Genomic DNA, 14,897 nt, shown 5'->3' with positions numbered 1-14,897 from the left:
AAATGATGTAGTCTTTGTGTTTAACCTACATACATCCTCATGTAGACTTAAGTCATCTCTGTATTGCTTATATACTACAATGTAAATGTGATATAAATAGTAGTTATACTGTATTGTCTAGGGAATGATGACAAGAAAGAAAAGTCTATATGTGTTCAGTGTAGACACAACCATTCATTTTTTTTCTTCCAAGTATTTTCTATCTGTGGTTGGATACAGAGGGTCAACTGTACTTCCCTGTATAACTTTAGACCATTTTCTTCTAGAAATTAAATGCCCTCTGAGTTTCCTTTCAACTTTAATAATTTTATCGTAGATGAAACATGGTCGTTGTTCTTTGTTTTTTCTCCTGTCTGTGTATGTGAATAAAGTTGATCAATCAGAAAAGCTATTAGTAGCTTTTAGTTAATGACCTAATTTAAAGTTTAGTAAATGTTTGATTTTTTAAAATAGATTTTTATATTAGACCCAAGATAAGGCAGATTGTTATCTCTAATTTCTTTTAGATAACTTTTCTTCTCCTTACATTAATTTCATTGTATACTGTAAAACTCTGATACTATCACTAAGTAGAAAGGAACAGTGTTATTGTTTTAATTTGATTGGGGTTATAAGCACCATGTTTTGGCCAAAGAAGATGATACATAAAACAAACAGTGTGAGTTTCCCTTTTGCTGTCAGTAATTAAAGCACCTTACCTCAAACAGCAATCCCAAAAGAGTAATTCTCAACTTTTAAAAACTTCTGCATGCTTTTGAGCAACATGAAAACTGGACTCACATTCTCCATGGCAGGGTATACGGGTGCCCTTTGTTGTGGTCGTTATACTTATATGTATCTGCCAGACAAAGCATTTTATCAATCTTTTCTTTCCTACAATTTGTGTTATGAAAATAAGAAACTTCTGGGTTTGTTTTCCAAATATAGAATGATTCAATAAGCATTTTCAAATTATGAATGACATACTATACCACCACTACCCCAAACTGAAAATATATAAAGAGAAGAAGGCCACAAAGCATATAACATTAAAAGATCACAGACATTTCAAAACAGATTAGTGGGTAAGGCAGAGTTAGATGACAGAAGTCTATTCTCTGATCATAATATTTAAGTTTCCTTCCCTGTGTACAGTCTTCTAGTTCAGTATATATTTCTTCATGTTGGATTAAATTCTTAAGATTAATAATAAAAATAAAAGGTAAAACCATTCTCATCTTTTAAAAACTCTTTTTTACAAAGATTAATATTATAATTTAGCAGAGACGCAAATACAGCTGAAACATCTTGAAAACATCCCAGCTACACAGTCTCTGTCCTGTACCTCATCTACCTAGACCTAGGTTAGGTCTTCTGTGCCACAGTACTACTAGTCTGTCTGCATTCCCCACCGCACTACCACATGCTAATCCAGGCAGCAGTCATACTGCCCATGGTAACTCTACAACTCTCGTTTTTCTTCTGTAACGCCCAGTGAGGAATTCAGCATTCCTGGTGTTCCCTAGTCTTTGAACACTTTTTCAGTTAATTCTGCCACAAAGAGTATATTCTCCCTACCTTCATACCTTTCCTCTTTCTTCTCTCTTTAGCTTAGGAAACATTTACTTCCACTCTCACCATTTCATTTTTTGAAGCCAGATAGTTGAGAAGTAGAAGAATGTTGGTTATAAATCTACCTATTTTCTAAGATCACTTTTTCTAGATGAAAATTACTTTTTGTTCAATTTTTTTTCTAATTTTCTTGTTCAATTTTATAATGTATCATTTTGATGTTGTGTTCATGGCTTAGAATAAGCACTTTGTGCTCTTATAACATTTCTTTGAGAAAAACCTGCCAAGGTGTACATGCCTTATTAAAGGGAAAAGTCTACCTATTTTTAAGTCCACTTTTTGTAAATGAAAGTCATTTTTTCGATTTTCTTGTGTTATCAGTTTATTCGTTTTGTTTTCATGGCTTAAAATAAGCACTTTTATCTTTTTTTGTTGTACTTTAGGTTCTGGGTTACATGTGCAGATCATGCAGGATTGTTGCTTAAGTACATGCATGGCAAGGTGGTTATTTGAAGAAAAATAAACTTGTAAGATGTAGCTCATTTTTAAGTTGGGTCCTTTGTGTACTTTAGAACACATTTAACAAGCAAGAGGCCTATCTAGATTAACATACGAAATGAAAACTACTTTTCTTTAAATTTTTTTCTTAATACTATGATTCATCATACCATTAAGAAGAAACAAGAATTAGTCGAGAGCCTAGGTTCCATGTCCTTATGTGCACATGCACATATATAATCTCATATCTTCCTACTCTTCTAGTAAGCAATTTCCCTTCCAAGATATAAATACCTCAGAGGTAGAAATTTAGCTATTTATTTGTATAATCATTTTGCTCGTTTAAAGCACAGAATATTTTTGGTAAAACTATACTGTTCAGCACATAGGTTTATATATGACTAAAATTTTCATGATAAATTTGAAGGCCGTATATATGTGTGTGTGTGTGTGTGTGTGTGTGTGTGTGTGTGTGTATGTGTGTGTCTATATATATATGTGTATATACATATGACCTTATATATATTGGGAAATTTATGCACATACTTAATACTTTTGCTCTAGATAGTGGTAATTTTTCTGCATTAGTGTTCTACTTATTTGCAAATTGACTTACTTAACAGTTGCTGTAGGATAAAATATAATTTTATGCATGTTAAATGTAACCCATAAGCCGTATCTTTTGTTAGAAATGAAACACGAGGATTGTACAGTATGTAAATTATATCTCAAAGCCATGACACACACAGAAAAAAAACATGATTATGCAACAATAGATAATGGTAATAATAGGTGTGTGTATACTTTGGCTTAGCAACTATAAATTTCTTGTTCCTGTTATTCAAATAATTTTATGTTTACAGGTGAGATGTATCTTCTAGAAGTTTTTATAGCCTATGTCAGGTTAAATTTATGTGATGTACTTTTTAAGAGGTAGTGATGTGGTTCCAAGAGCTTGGGCTTCAGAATCAGGCAGATATGGGTTTAAGTTACAGGACCTTAAGCAAGTTGTTTGATCTCTCCAAGCCCTAGTTTCATCATTTGTAAAGTGAACATAACAATGCACACATTTCAGAAGGCTTTTTGTAAATGGTAGAGCTCTCTCTAGATGTATATATGTGAAATACCGAGGTTAATACTTAGCAAATTGAGAGGACATAAGTAATTATTACTCTTCGTAAAACATTAGAGTATTGAAAATAGTAACTGCTTGGTTGCTTTTCTTGGCTAGAAACATTGTAAAATAAAATAATTGTAAATTTTCCTAAGAAGTTTGTTAAAAAGATTGCTTTTAGACATGATAATAAACCTACCTTTTCTTCCCTTTTCCCCACTCTTTGGGAGGATTACAGTAACTTTACTTGCATGACCCATATCATACTTATTTAATGAATTTATATAAATGTTTATATTTTTACATATATTTTTAAATGATTTATTAAGACATTTATAATTGATGCAGTTTTAAAATATTTTTAAAAGTTTTGTCTTCCGGTTGGATGAAACAGGTTTCAGACTTCCCTGGTAGAACTGACAATTGTTACATATATTGAATAAAATTTATTACAGGATATTTTCCCCCTTTCTGCAAGATTCTGAAGAACAAATATGTTTTCATGGAGTACTGGTGTTTTTGTGTTTTACTCAGAAAATAAGGCTTGACGTTTACTTTGGAATAAATCTAAGGGATTTACTTTAAACATTGTTTTAGGGAAAATGGTATCATCGGAGGCAAGCTGTAAAAGAATTACATAGTACATTGATACGTCTTTTAAATGAATTGCTGCCATGGGAACCAAAGTTAATGAAGGCTTTCCAAAGAAACAGGTAATTAAAACATTATAATCTGTTATACTTATTTTATGGTCCTTAATTTATGATTTTTGGATGAGGTCCTGGAATCATTTAGTAGTTTTTCGTTCATTTGTAATTAGGCAGATATTTTTGAGTGCCCACTGTGTGCAAGCCACTTTCTAAGCCCTGAGAAAATATTGTTGACTAAACAAAGCCCCTACTTTGTGACTTACATTCTCATGGAAAAAACACACACAAGTGTCAGATGGCAAAAAGTGCTGTGAAGAAAAATAAAGCAAGGCAACGGGAGTTAAGAAATGGCTGGTTTGGGCGGGATGAAGGTAACTCTTTAATCAGGGTGTCAGGGAAAGCTTCCGTGATGAGTTGGTGTTTAAACAGAGACTTTAAAGAAATGAGGGAAAGAGTCCTGTGGATTTTTGAGGGAGAGCAGAGGGATTAGAAGGTACTGAAGCCCTAAAGTTTATAGCATGTTTGGCATTTAGTGGAGATGGGAAGAGGCAAATGTAACCAGAGCAGAGTGAGTGAAGAGAAATGTAACAGGCAAGAGTCAGAGGTAAGGAGGAAGGAAGCCAGATCATGTGGATCTTTAGGATCTTGAGTTTTTACAGTGAAATCAGAAGCCATTGAAGGGTTTTAAGCAGGGAAGGGACATGAACTGATGTATGTTTTAAAGCTATCACTGTAACTCTTGTGTTGAGATAAGTGTAATGGGACAAAGATGAGAAAGCAGGGAAACCAGTTACACTATAGCAGTAATCCAGGAGAAAAATGGTAGAGGCTTAGACCAGGATAATAGCATTGCAAATACCAAGGTGTAGTTGGATTCTCGATATTTCTTGACAGTAGGATTGGTAGACTTTGTTTAAGGATTGGATATGTGGGATATGAGAGAAAGTGAGGAGAGAAAAAGATGATACCAGTATTTTTGGTCTAAAGGAATTGCCATTAACTGAGATAGGGAAGACTCAGCAAATTTTGGAAGTAGAAGGAATTGAAGAGTTTGGGTTTGGACATGTTAACTTTGAATTGCTCTTTAAACGTCTAATTATTGAATTGGCAGTTACTGAATAGGCAGTTAGGTATAGGAGTCTGAGTTCGCGGGAGTCTGGACGTACAAATTTGGGAGCTGTTGGCATCTTGGTTGTATTTAAAGACATAAGGCTGGTAGAAATCACCTAGTTTATGAGCATAGATAGAGAAGAAAAGAAAAACGAGCACTAGATCTTCCAGCCTGTAGAAGTGGCCAAGATGAGTAGAACTCAATAGAAGAGACTTTGAAGGGAGTGCTTAGTAAAAATAGCAAGATAGGGAAGAGAAGTGTTTTGGAAACCAGGTAAAGAAAATGTTTCAAAAAGGAGGGCACTCATGGGTCAAGAAAATGAGAAATAAGAATTTATTATTTAATTTGGCAACATGAGGATCATATTAATGACCTTGGTGAGCTATGTTAGTAGAAAAGTGGGTAAGAGTCTTAGAAGTCTATTCAAGAGAATTAGGGGAGAGAAATGAAAGAGTCCGCTTTCATGGAGTTTTGCTGTAAGGTGGAATAGAGAAATGGAGCAGTACCTGAAAAGAAAAGAGGTTAACAGAAGGTGTTTTGTTGTTGTTGTTTGTGTTATAGAATAACATGTTTGTATACTGATGGAGATAATCTAGTAGACCAAAAAAAAAAAATGGTTTCAGGTAAAGGAAGGGACATTTGATATGTGTTATCCTTGATTAGGTAAGAGGATGCATTTGAATGGAGGTGTTCGCTTAGGTAGGGAGATGGAGAGTAGAAATACACATTAAGGTGAGTTGCAGATGAGGTGTGAGCATGTGAAAGTTCTCTTGATTGCCTCCATTTTTCTTGAAATAAGAAGTAAAGCCATTAACTGAGACCGAGAAGGTGACTGAGAGTGAGAAGGGAGAACTTTATGCCATCCCCACATAGATAATGTTTTTATTCCAATCTTAAGATTGAAAGGGAAATTAATTTTATGATTATGATTTGGTAACCCATTCTAATACTTTTTACAGCCCTCATGTACTTAATATAAAGTCCTTAATAATTTAAAACATAAATAAATTGAAAGCAATTATTAACTAACATTTGTTGAATATTTATGTGCCACACATACTGGGAGGTAAGTACTATTACTATTCCCATTTGTAATAAGTAAACTGATGCTTAGAAAATTAAGGAATTTTAATGTTTTAAAAATTAAAAGCCTGGGCAACATGGTGAAATTCTGCCTCTACAAAAAATACAAACGTTAGCCAGATATGGTGGTGCACATCTGTGGCCCCAGCTACTTGGGAGGCTGAGGTGGGAGCATTGCTTGATCCTGGGAGGTGGAGGTTACAGTGAGCCAAGGTTGTGCCACTGTACTCCAGCCTCAGTGACAAAGTGATGCCCTGTCTCAAAAAACTAAATTAAAACTCTTAAAACTAGTAAGTGACAGAAATAGGACTTAAAATCGAATGTGCACAAATAAGAATGTGTAGCCAAAATAAATTGGAGAACATGGCTGGGCGCGGTGGCTCACACCTGTAATCCCAGCACTTTGGGAGGACAAGGCAGGCAGATCGTGAAGTCAGGCCTGGCCAACATGGTGAAACCCCAGTCTCTATTAAAAAGACAAACATTAGCCAGGTGTGGTGGTGTGCATCTGTAATCCCAGCTACTCAGGAGGTTGAGGCAGGAGAATTGCTTGAACCCGGGTGGCATAAGTTGCGGTGAGCCAAGATCGTGCCACTGCACTTGAGCCTGAGCGACAGAGCAAGACTCCGACTTGGAAAAAATACATGAATAAATTGGAGAACATATGTTCTTACTTATTTTTTGAATAAACAACACTAAGGGTAAAAGTTAAGGAGAAGGTAGAAAACTTAGTTGAAAACAAAAGGAATAATAAAGGATCAGGGAGATACAGGTTTAAGTTATAGGACCGTAAGCAAGTTGTTTAATCTCTCCAAGCCTTAGTTTCATCGTTTGTAAAGTGGACATAACAATACACACATCTCAGAAGACTTTTTGTAAACGGTAGAGCTCTCTGTAGATGTATATATGTGAAATAACCTAGGTTAATACCATATTTCCATCTCTAGTTTCTCAGAAATAAAATTATGTTTTTATATGAAAAAGGTCTCTGTGAAAGATTACAGCTTTGTTTTTCTAGGCTTAATTTTTAAAATAGGTTCTATTAAGACTGAAAGAATTAGATACAATTACTCCCAGGATTAAGTGATAGATTTGTTACTGTCTGTATAATAGTCACAAAAATAGATACTGTTGCTTAGAATTTCTTGCTTAACTTTTTTAAATGACCTTTTAAGATGTAAGTCAGTAATTTTAAGACTCTAATCTGTCAGTGCAGCTAGAAAAAAAATTACTCTTGTCTCATTTAATTGGTCTAACAACAACCTTTATAAAGATAATTAAATGGTATGTTCAAATCTTTATTCTGAAATTTGCAGATATATATATTGTTTTGTTTTGTTTTGAGATGGAGGAAGTCTTACTTTGTTACCCAGGATGGAGTGCAGTGGTGTGATCTTGGCTCACTGCAACCTCTGGCTTCTGGTTTCAAGCAGTTCTCATGCCTCAGCCTCTCGAGTAGCTGGGATTACAGGTGCCCACCACCACGCCCACTAATTTTTGTATTTTTAGTAGAGATAGGGTTTCACCATGTTGGCCAGGGTGGTCTCAAACTCCTAGGCTCAAGAGATCCACCTGCCTCGGCCTGGGAGTGCTGGGATTACAGGCATGGGCCACCATGCATTGCCAGATATATATAATTTTTTATGTTTCAAGTTTCTTATGCCTATACCATATGTTCTGTCCTTTTGAGCATTGGCAAGATGGAGCAGCATCTTAGACACACTTAAGATTAAAGCATGATTTCTAGTGACTTAATCGAAAATATTTCCATATGTAGTTTAAAATGTTAAAATTTAGTTTAAATTCCAAGAATTTAATACATACGTATTATTTGTTATGTTGGGCATTTTATTTAAGGAGCCGCCTAAAGAAAGACTATGACGATTTCAGAAGACAACCTGATCATGATAAATTTACTAGAGAACTGTGGACCACTGATGAAGGTGAAGGAGATCTTGGAAAAGACTCTCCTAAGGGAGAAATCAGTAAGTCTGTAGACTCAACAGAACCTCTGGAAATCCTAGAAAAAGATCACTTTGATTCAGGTAAGCATTAAACCTTTTTTTAAAAAATCAACACTAAAGGCACAAAGAGAAATTTTTGTTTGCTGTGAAGGCAAAAGATAATATGGTTAATGAAATACATTGATTGGGGAAATCTGTTATGTTTTTAAGAAGTACTATCCACATCATTATAAGAAGTTTCTGCAGGCTGGGCAGCATAGCAAGACCCCATCTCAACCAAAAAATAAATAAAAATTAGCCAGGCATGGTGATTGCATGCCTGTAGTCCCAGCTATTTAGGAGGTAGAGAGATAAGAGGATCGCTTGAGGCCAGGAATTCAAGGTTACAGTGAGCTGTGATCGCTCCACTGCTCTTTTGACTGGGCAACAGAGCAAAATGCTGTCTCAAAAAAAAAAGTTTATTGGAGTCATTATCACATTTCTAGGAGTTTCAGGAGCCAGTGCTTGACTCCAAACCGTAGGGCAGTGATTGCCCATACAAACCACACATCTTTGATCTGTAATCCCTATGAAATTGGTTCATGCTTTTCTTTTATTGTTAGTATTTTTGAAGCACTCTATCTGAAATTTACTTTAGAAGTAGAATTTGACAAGTTCTTAATATGAAGATTATTTTTTGAGGAATTACCATGGTTGATGGCCTAATGAGACCAGAATGAACACATCATTATAATAAGGATAAAAGGCTGGATTAGATTACCTGTAATTCATTTCTATTTTTCAGATTATATTATTATGTAAATCTAGTTTAGTGACTTTCATTGTTTTTATGGAGGTTAATATGAAAGTATGTGGCTAGAAATACATTAACCTATTGTTTTCCATCTTTGGCAAATTAAAAGAGTAATGTCTCATAAACCTAGTTTAACCAAATATGAACGTAAATTTTTTTACTATAAGGATGAACATCAGAAAAAACTGGACAGTTTTTGTCCTTTAGAGTCTCTAGAAATAGAATAGATTGGAGAACTATCTCTTTATGGTATCAGAGTGTTCCTAGCTGAAAAAGAGAACTAGATTCCTTTCCAAATTAAAGTCTGAGCCCTAATTGTTGACTTGAGTATTTCTAATGAAACAATTTTTTGCACTTACACTGGCAGAAGAATTAGCAGAATTCTTGACCAAAAATTTTGACCAAAAATAATTTTCTCAGTAACAGGTTATTCTTGGTCATCATTATGGTATCTAGATTATCATATCAAAGATCACCTTATCTTTGTCTTCATCAGTAATGCTAAGGCTTTTGAATCACCCTGCAGTAGATTTCTTAATACATTGCCAGCTAAAGGTTGACTTTCTTTTTTACAGTTGATGTTATTATGATTTAGTTGCTGTTTTATATAAACAAAATGCCTGTTTTTATAATTTTCAGATGATATGAAATTATCAGAAATAGATTTTCCTATGGCTAGAAGCAAGCTGTTGAAAAAGGAATTGCCTTCAAAAGACTTACCGAGGACACTGCTTAAAACACTTAAACGACAGTCCAAACAAACTGCTTATGTGGATGACAGCACAAAAGAGCTTTCTCCAAGGAAGAAAGCAAAGTTAAGCACAAATGAGACAACAGTTGAGAATCTAGAAAGTGATGTGCAGATTGACTGTATCAATGAATCAACACATACAGAGCCATCATTTCCAGAGTCATTTGCCTCATTGGATTCAGTACCAGTGTCTACTCTCCAGAAAGGGACCAAACCCATTCAGGCCTTGCTTGCAAAGAATATTGGGAACAAAGTGACCTTAACAAATCAACTGCCACCTTCCACAGGTAGAAATGCTCCTGCTGTGGAAAAGCCAGTTTTATCTCCTCCAGAAGCAAGCCCCATAAAGGCAGCATTGACCTGCCACACCAATACAAAAGGTCCTTTACAAATGGTATACAGAATGCCCTGTGGCCAGTGGTTGCCAGTAGATCTTCAAAATAGCTCAGTAAAGATTCAGATGCAACCTGTGGTGGATCCTAAAACAGGAGAAAAAAGCATGCAGCAGATTCTTATTCTCCCTAAGAATTTTGTGATTCAGCATAAAGAAGGAAAAGCCGTTGCAAAAGAAATACCGCCACTTCAACAAAAAGGTACAGAGCAACATTGTTCGTCTTTCCCACAGACAACACACATAAATTCTTCTTTAGCATCAGTTTTTGTCAACTCACCAGGAACTGTTTCTACCCAACTACCAAATACAGTTTTCAACAAAACAATTACACCTTTATCAAATGTAAGTAGTGCTAAACCACAGCCTATGTCGCCTGCAATCTCTGTAAGTAACTTATTAACACCACAAGTTAAGACTAACCAGAGTGAGGCAGGAAAAGTCAAGAATGCAGTTTCAGCAGCCACATTCTCCTTGCCCAGTGCTTCACCCACCATTTCCTCCACAGGTCAGCCTCTGTTATCAACAACACTAAATGGGTCTACAAATCCTGGTAGTTCCTTCAGTTGTTTTGCACAACAGACAGATGGTTCTGAAACAAAGCAAGAGCTGAAAACTGTGTGCATAAGAGATTCACAGTCAATTCTGGTTAGGACACGAGGTGGGAACACTGGAGTTGTAAAAGTACAGAGCAACCCAGATCAAAATTCACCCAGTACTGTATCTTCAAGTTCAGTTTTCACTTTTGCTCCTCAGCTTCAGGCATTTCTGGTGCCAAAATCAACAACTTCTTCCTCTGCTTTTTCACCTGTAGCTGGAACAACTACTACATCTAGTCTTTCACCTTTCGGCCAAACACCAACTTCTGTTTCCCTTCCAACTAGCTTTACTCCATCTATGGGGAAAAATCTCAAACTTACTGGCAGTGGTAATTTGGGCCACATGATAGATAAAACTTCACACATGCCCTCTTCTCCCTTGAAGTCCTCTGTTTCTTCTAGCAGTCTACTACCATCAACAACAAGTAGTTCAGTAAGTGTAATTAGCATATCAACAGCAAATTTTAGACAAAACAATGCAAATGTTATCCATACTCCAACTAAACAGCAACAAGTAGATTATATCACAAATAGTTACCCTGTTACAAGGTCAGAAGCAACAGCAGCAACAAATGGAGATGTAATCAGTGGGACTCCAGTTCAGAAACTTATGCTGGTATCAGCTCCATCTGTTCTTTCTTCTGGCAATGGAACTGCAATTAATATGACACCTGCACTGACATCTACAGGTGTTTCTGCCCAGAAACTGGTTTTTATTAATGCCCCAGTTCCCAGTCGTACATCAACACCAACTCTTGTTGCAGAATCATTAAAACAAACTCTTCCTCCTCCATTGAATAAAGCATATGTTAAAACTCCAGAGCAACCCCAAATAGTGCTGATTCCATCTACAGTGGGCACGCCAATAAAAATAAATTCATCACCAGCTGTGTCTCAGATAAAAGATGTGAAAATTGGACTAAACATAGGTCAAGCAATTGTAAATACTTCAGGCACTGTGCCAGCTATCCCATCAATTAATATATTGCAAAATGTAACCCCAAAGGGAGAAGACAAAAGTAGCAAGGGCTATATTTTGCCATTGTCAACAAGTGGTAATTCAGTTCCAGTAAGCTCAAATTTCGTGAGTCAGAATATTACCCCTGTAAATGAATCAGTGGTTTCTGCAGCAAGAGCAGTAAACATGTTTTCAGTAACTGGAGCAAATTTATCTCTGGGTTCCCTTTCAGTGACCTCAGCCTCTCCTTCAGCTGGGACACGACCTCCTGTTTTAGTCAGTGGAAATGATACCTCTTCAAGAATTATGCCTATTTTGTCAAATAAACTTTGCTCGTCAAATCTCGGAAAAACTGTTGCTTTATCAACTGTGAAAACAGGACACCTTGCGTCATCTGTTCTGATTTCAACTACACAACCAACAGTGTCTCCTAAATGTTTAACATCAGCTTTGCAAATTCCTATTACAGTTGCCTTACCTACACCTGTGACTACATCCCCTAAAATAATAAACACAGTTCCACATTCGGCAACAGTACCAGGAGCCACGCGTTCCGTATCTCTTTCTAAAAGACAATCTCGGACTTCGCTCCAGTTTCAGCCACCAGGGATTTCAACTACAGTGCCAACAATTGTAAACACAAATCAATCTCAAGCTGAATTGTCATCCCTTTCACCAAGTCCAGGTAAAATAATGAATATTTCCAATTTTGCTTCTCTGCCAAACCAGCAAGCTTTCGTAAAAACCCCCAGTTACAGTTCTGCTCCAGGTGGTGCTACCGTTCACACTGCTACGGCACCATCCACTGTAACTAGTCTAGTCGGGAGTCAGTTCAGTGAACCTTGTATTCAGCAAAAAATAGTCATCAACACCAGTACCCCTTTGGCACCTGGCACTCAGATTATGATTAACGGAACCCGGTTTATTGTTCCACCACAAGGTCTTGGAGCTGGCAGCCATGTTCTCCTTATATCTACTAATCCAAAATATGGAGCCCCCTTAGTTCTTAACAGCAGCCAAGGCATTCAGACTACACCAATAGATAACTCTGCCCAGAAGATCACACTAGCATCAAATAATTCTTTAAGTGGGCCACCTCTACAGCATCCTCTAAGAAGCCCTACAAAATTTTTAAACTCTTCTGGGAATGCAAGTTCTATACCTACAGTACATACATCACCACAAATCATAAACACAACTGTGAAAGTTCCTGTTCCACCTCCTGTACCAACAGTATCACTGACTTCAGTAATTAAGTCTCCTCCAGCTACTCTTTTAGCTAAAACATCTTTGGTGTCTGCCATTTGTTCCAGTAATCCTCCACTGCCAAGTAGCACTTCAGTGTTTCATTTGGACACACCTGTCAAAAAATTGTTGGTTAGCCCAGAAGGAGCCATTTTGAATACCATCAATACTCCAGCATCTAAGGTGTCTTCACTCTCTTCATCTCTCTCTCAGATTGTTGTATCTGCCAGTCGAAATCCTGCATCTGTCTTCCCTGCTTTTCAATCATCTGGCTTGGAGAAGCCTGACACAGCTGCATCTTGAATTTAGATTAAAAGAGCCAGTTATTAAATAATGGGGCATTGTTTTGACTCCCAGAAATTTTTAAATGTTTATTATATTGTCGAAGGCTTACTATACATAGTTGTGTGTGTGTGTTTTAATGTATCTTTTCATTAGCTTGCAACAAGGCTTTGTTTTCTTGGGGAGGAAAAAAATCTGTTCCATTTCACTTACTGGTCTGAGGAGGTTTTCAAGATTCTGTGTTTAAAGTCAGGATTTACCTGTCTGTAGAACGTAAATTGAACAACGTTTGAATAGTTTAGAGTAAGCTAGCCTTTTGCACATTTACGTTGACATGTTTCTTATTGAATTTGGACTGTTGCAACATATCTATGATATGGTATTCTGTGTCATTAGTGAAATCTTATTTTTGTTTCTGTAAAAATATATATATATATTTATGCATTGTGAAAAATGCAGTCCATGATGTAAAATTGTACATATTCCAAAATCCCTAACAACCTGTACTAAATATATGTACAAAGAACTATGCTGTCTTATTTATGTTTTGTTTACATAATGTATAGTTTTTTAAGTATTTTAGTAATTTTGGACCAGTGAACTGTTAGCACCAATGCAGAAGAATCTGCATGTAATAAACTTGAGTTGCTGTATTTCTTTGTTTGAATACCATTTTTAACGTGTGTTCTTGTTCCATTGAAAGAATACAGGATGTAAACGAAGGCAGTCCTTTAGAAGAAAGAATAAACGCTGTGAAATTTGAATTAATAAGAGCTAGCATTTGTACATGGCTTTCTAGCTTACACATACTACTTTCACTTAAATCTTGTAAGTTTTCAGAAAATGCCTTTTTTTTTTTTTTTTTTTAAAGGCAGGGTCTCACCTATTGCCAAGGCTGGAGTGCAGTGGTATAATCTTGGCTCACTGCAGTCTCCACCTCCTGTGCTCAAGCCATCCCCACTTCAGCCTCCCAAGTATTAGGTTGGTGTGAAAGTAATTGCAACTTCTGCCATCAGTGGAATTACTTTCCCATTAAAATGGCAAAAAACACAATTACTTTCACACTAACCCAATAGCTGGGATTACTGGTATGGGCCACCACACCCGACTAATTTCTCAATTTTTTTGTAGAGACAGTTTCACCATGTTGTACAGACTGGTCTTGAACTCCTGGGCTCAAGAGATACACCTACCTCAGCTTCCCAAAGTGCTGGGATTACAGGCATGAGCCACCGCTCCTGAGAACATCTCATTTTAAATAAAAGGTAGCTTATATATTTGTTGGATTTTGATATCCATTATCTTGAGCTACTGAACTGTATACTCATCCTTCCATTTATAATAATACCGTTAAGCTTCATCACATGAAGCTATCATGGGGGATTGAAAATTATACGGAAGTGTAGGGCTAAAGATTTCTTTTGAGACTACATCACTGTGAAGAGGGTAGTGAGAATATTCCTGGAAAATAACTAAAGGCTCTCAAAAACTGCTACTTATGCTCTAAAATAGTACTTTTGCTGGTCATGTCAGTGCTCTACTGAGTCACTCTTCCCCCATTTCTTTCAGTTAAGAAAGCCTTCGGGGAGTGGGTGATGTTTGAAGTGCATTGCATTGCACATAGATGGTGCTTAATGAATATATTTACCTACTCAGCTTTTAAAACAAAATGACCCAAAACTGTTTGCCTTTTGTCTCAGAAGAATTTTGTAAGTCACTTTAAGAAACTAATTTACTGAATTACCTATGGTCCAACTTTAATCCCAGTGAAGGACCTAAACTAATTAAAAATTAAATCTCTTCAGGTTGTTTTTTTCTTTTCTTTTTTTTCTCTTTTTTTTAGAGACAGGATCTTCCTCTATTGTCCAGGCTCAAGTGCAGTGGTGCCATCTCAGCTCATTGCAACC

General features: G+C 36.3%; 1 protein-coding gene across 3 annotated transcripts in view; it reads left to right on the top strand.

Annotated features, from left to right (window-relative positions):
* Positions 1 to 13,643, top strand: part of BRD10 (bromodomain containing 10) — an 83,615-nt gene extending 69,972 nt beyond the window's left edge. For all 3 annotated transcript variants that reach the window (XM_074394780.1, XM_010338774.3, XM_003928177.4), the window contains 3 exons: positions 3,761 to 3,876; positions 7,865 to 8,052; positions 9,404 to 13,643. In XM_074394780.1, the coding sequence (XP_074250881.1) occupies positions 3,761 to 3,876; positions 7,865 to 8,052; positions 9,404 to 13,011 (3,912 nt within the window). In that variant the 3' untranslated portion in view covers positions 13,012 to 13,643. The remainder of the gene's footprint in view (positions 1 to 3,760; positions 3,877 to 7,864; positions 8,053 to 9,403) is intronic.
* Positions 13,644 to 14,897: the final 1,254 nt, after the last annotated feature.

This window comes from Saimiri boliviensis, chromosome 2 (genome assembly GCF_048565385.1).
Source record: "Saimiri boliviensis isolate mSaiBol1 chromosome 2, mSaiBol1.pri, whole genome shotgun sequence".
In the NCBI taxonomy this organism is placed as follows: Eukaryota; Metazoa; Chordata; class Mammalia; order Primates; family Cebidae; genus Saimiri; species Saimiri boliviensis.
Note: the sequence above shows the minus strand (reverse complement) of the source record. Positions and strands in the feature narration are given on the sequence as shown.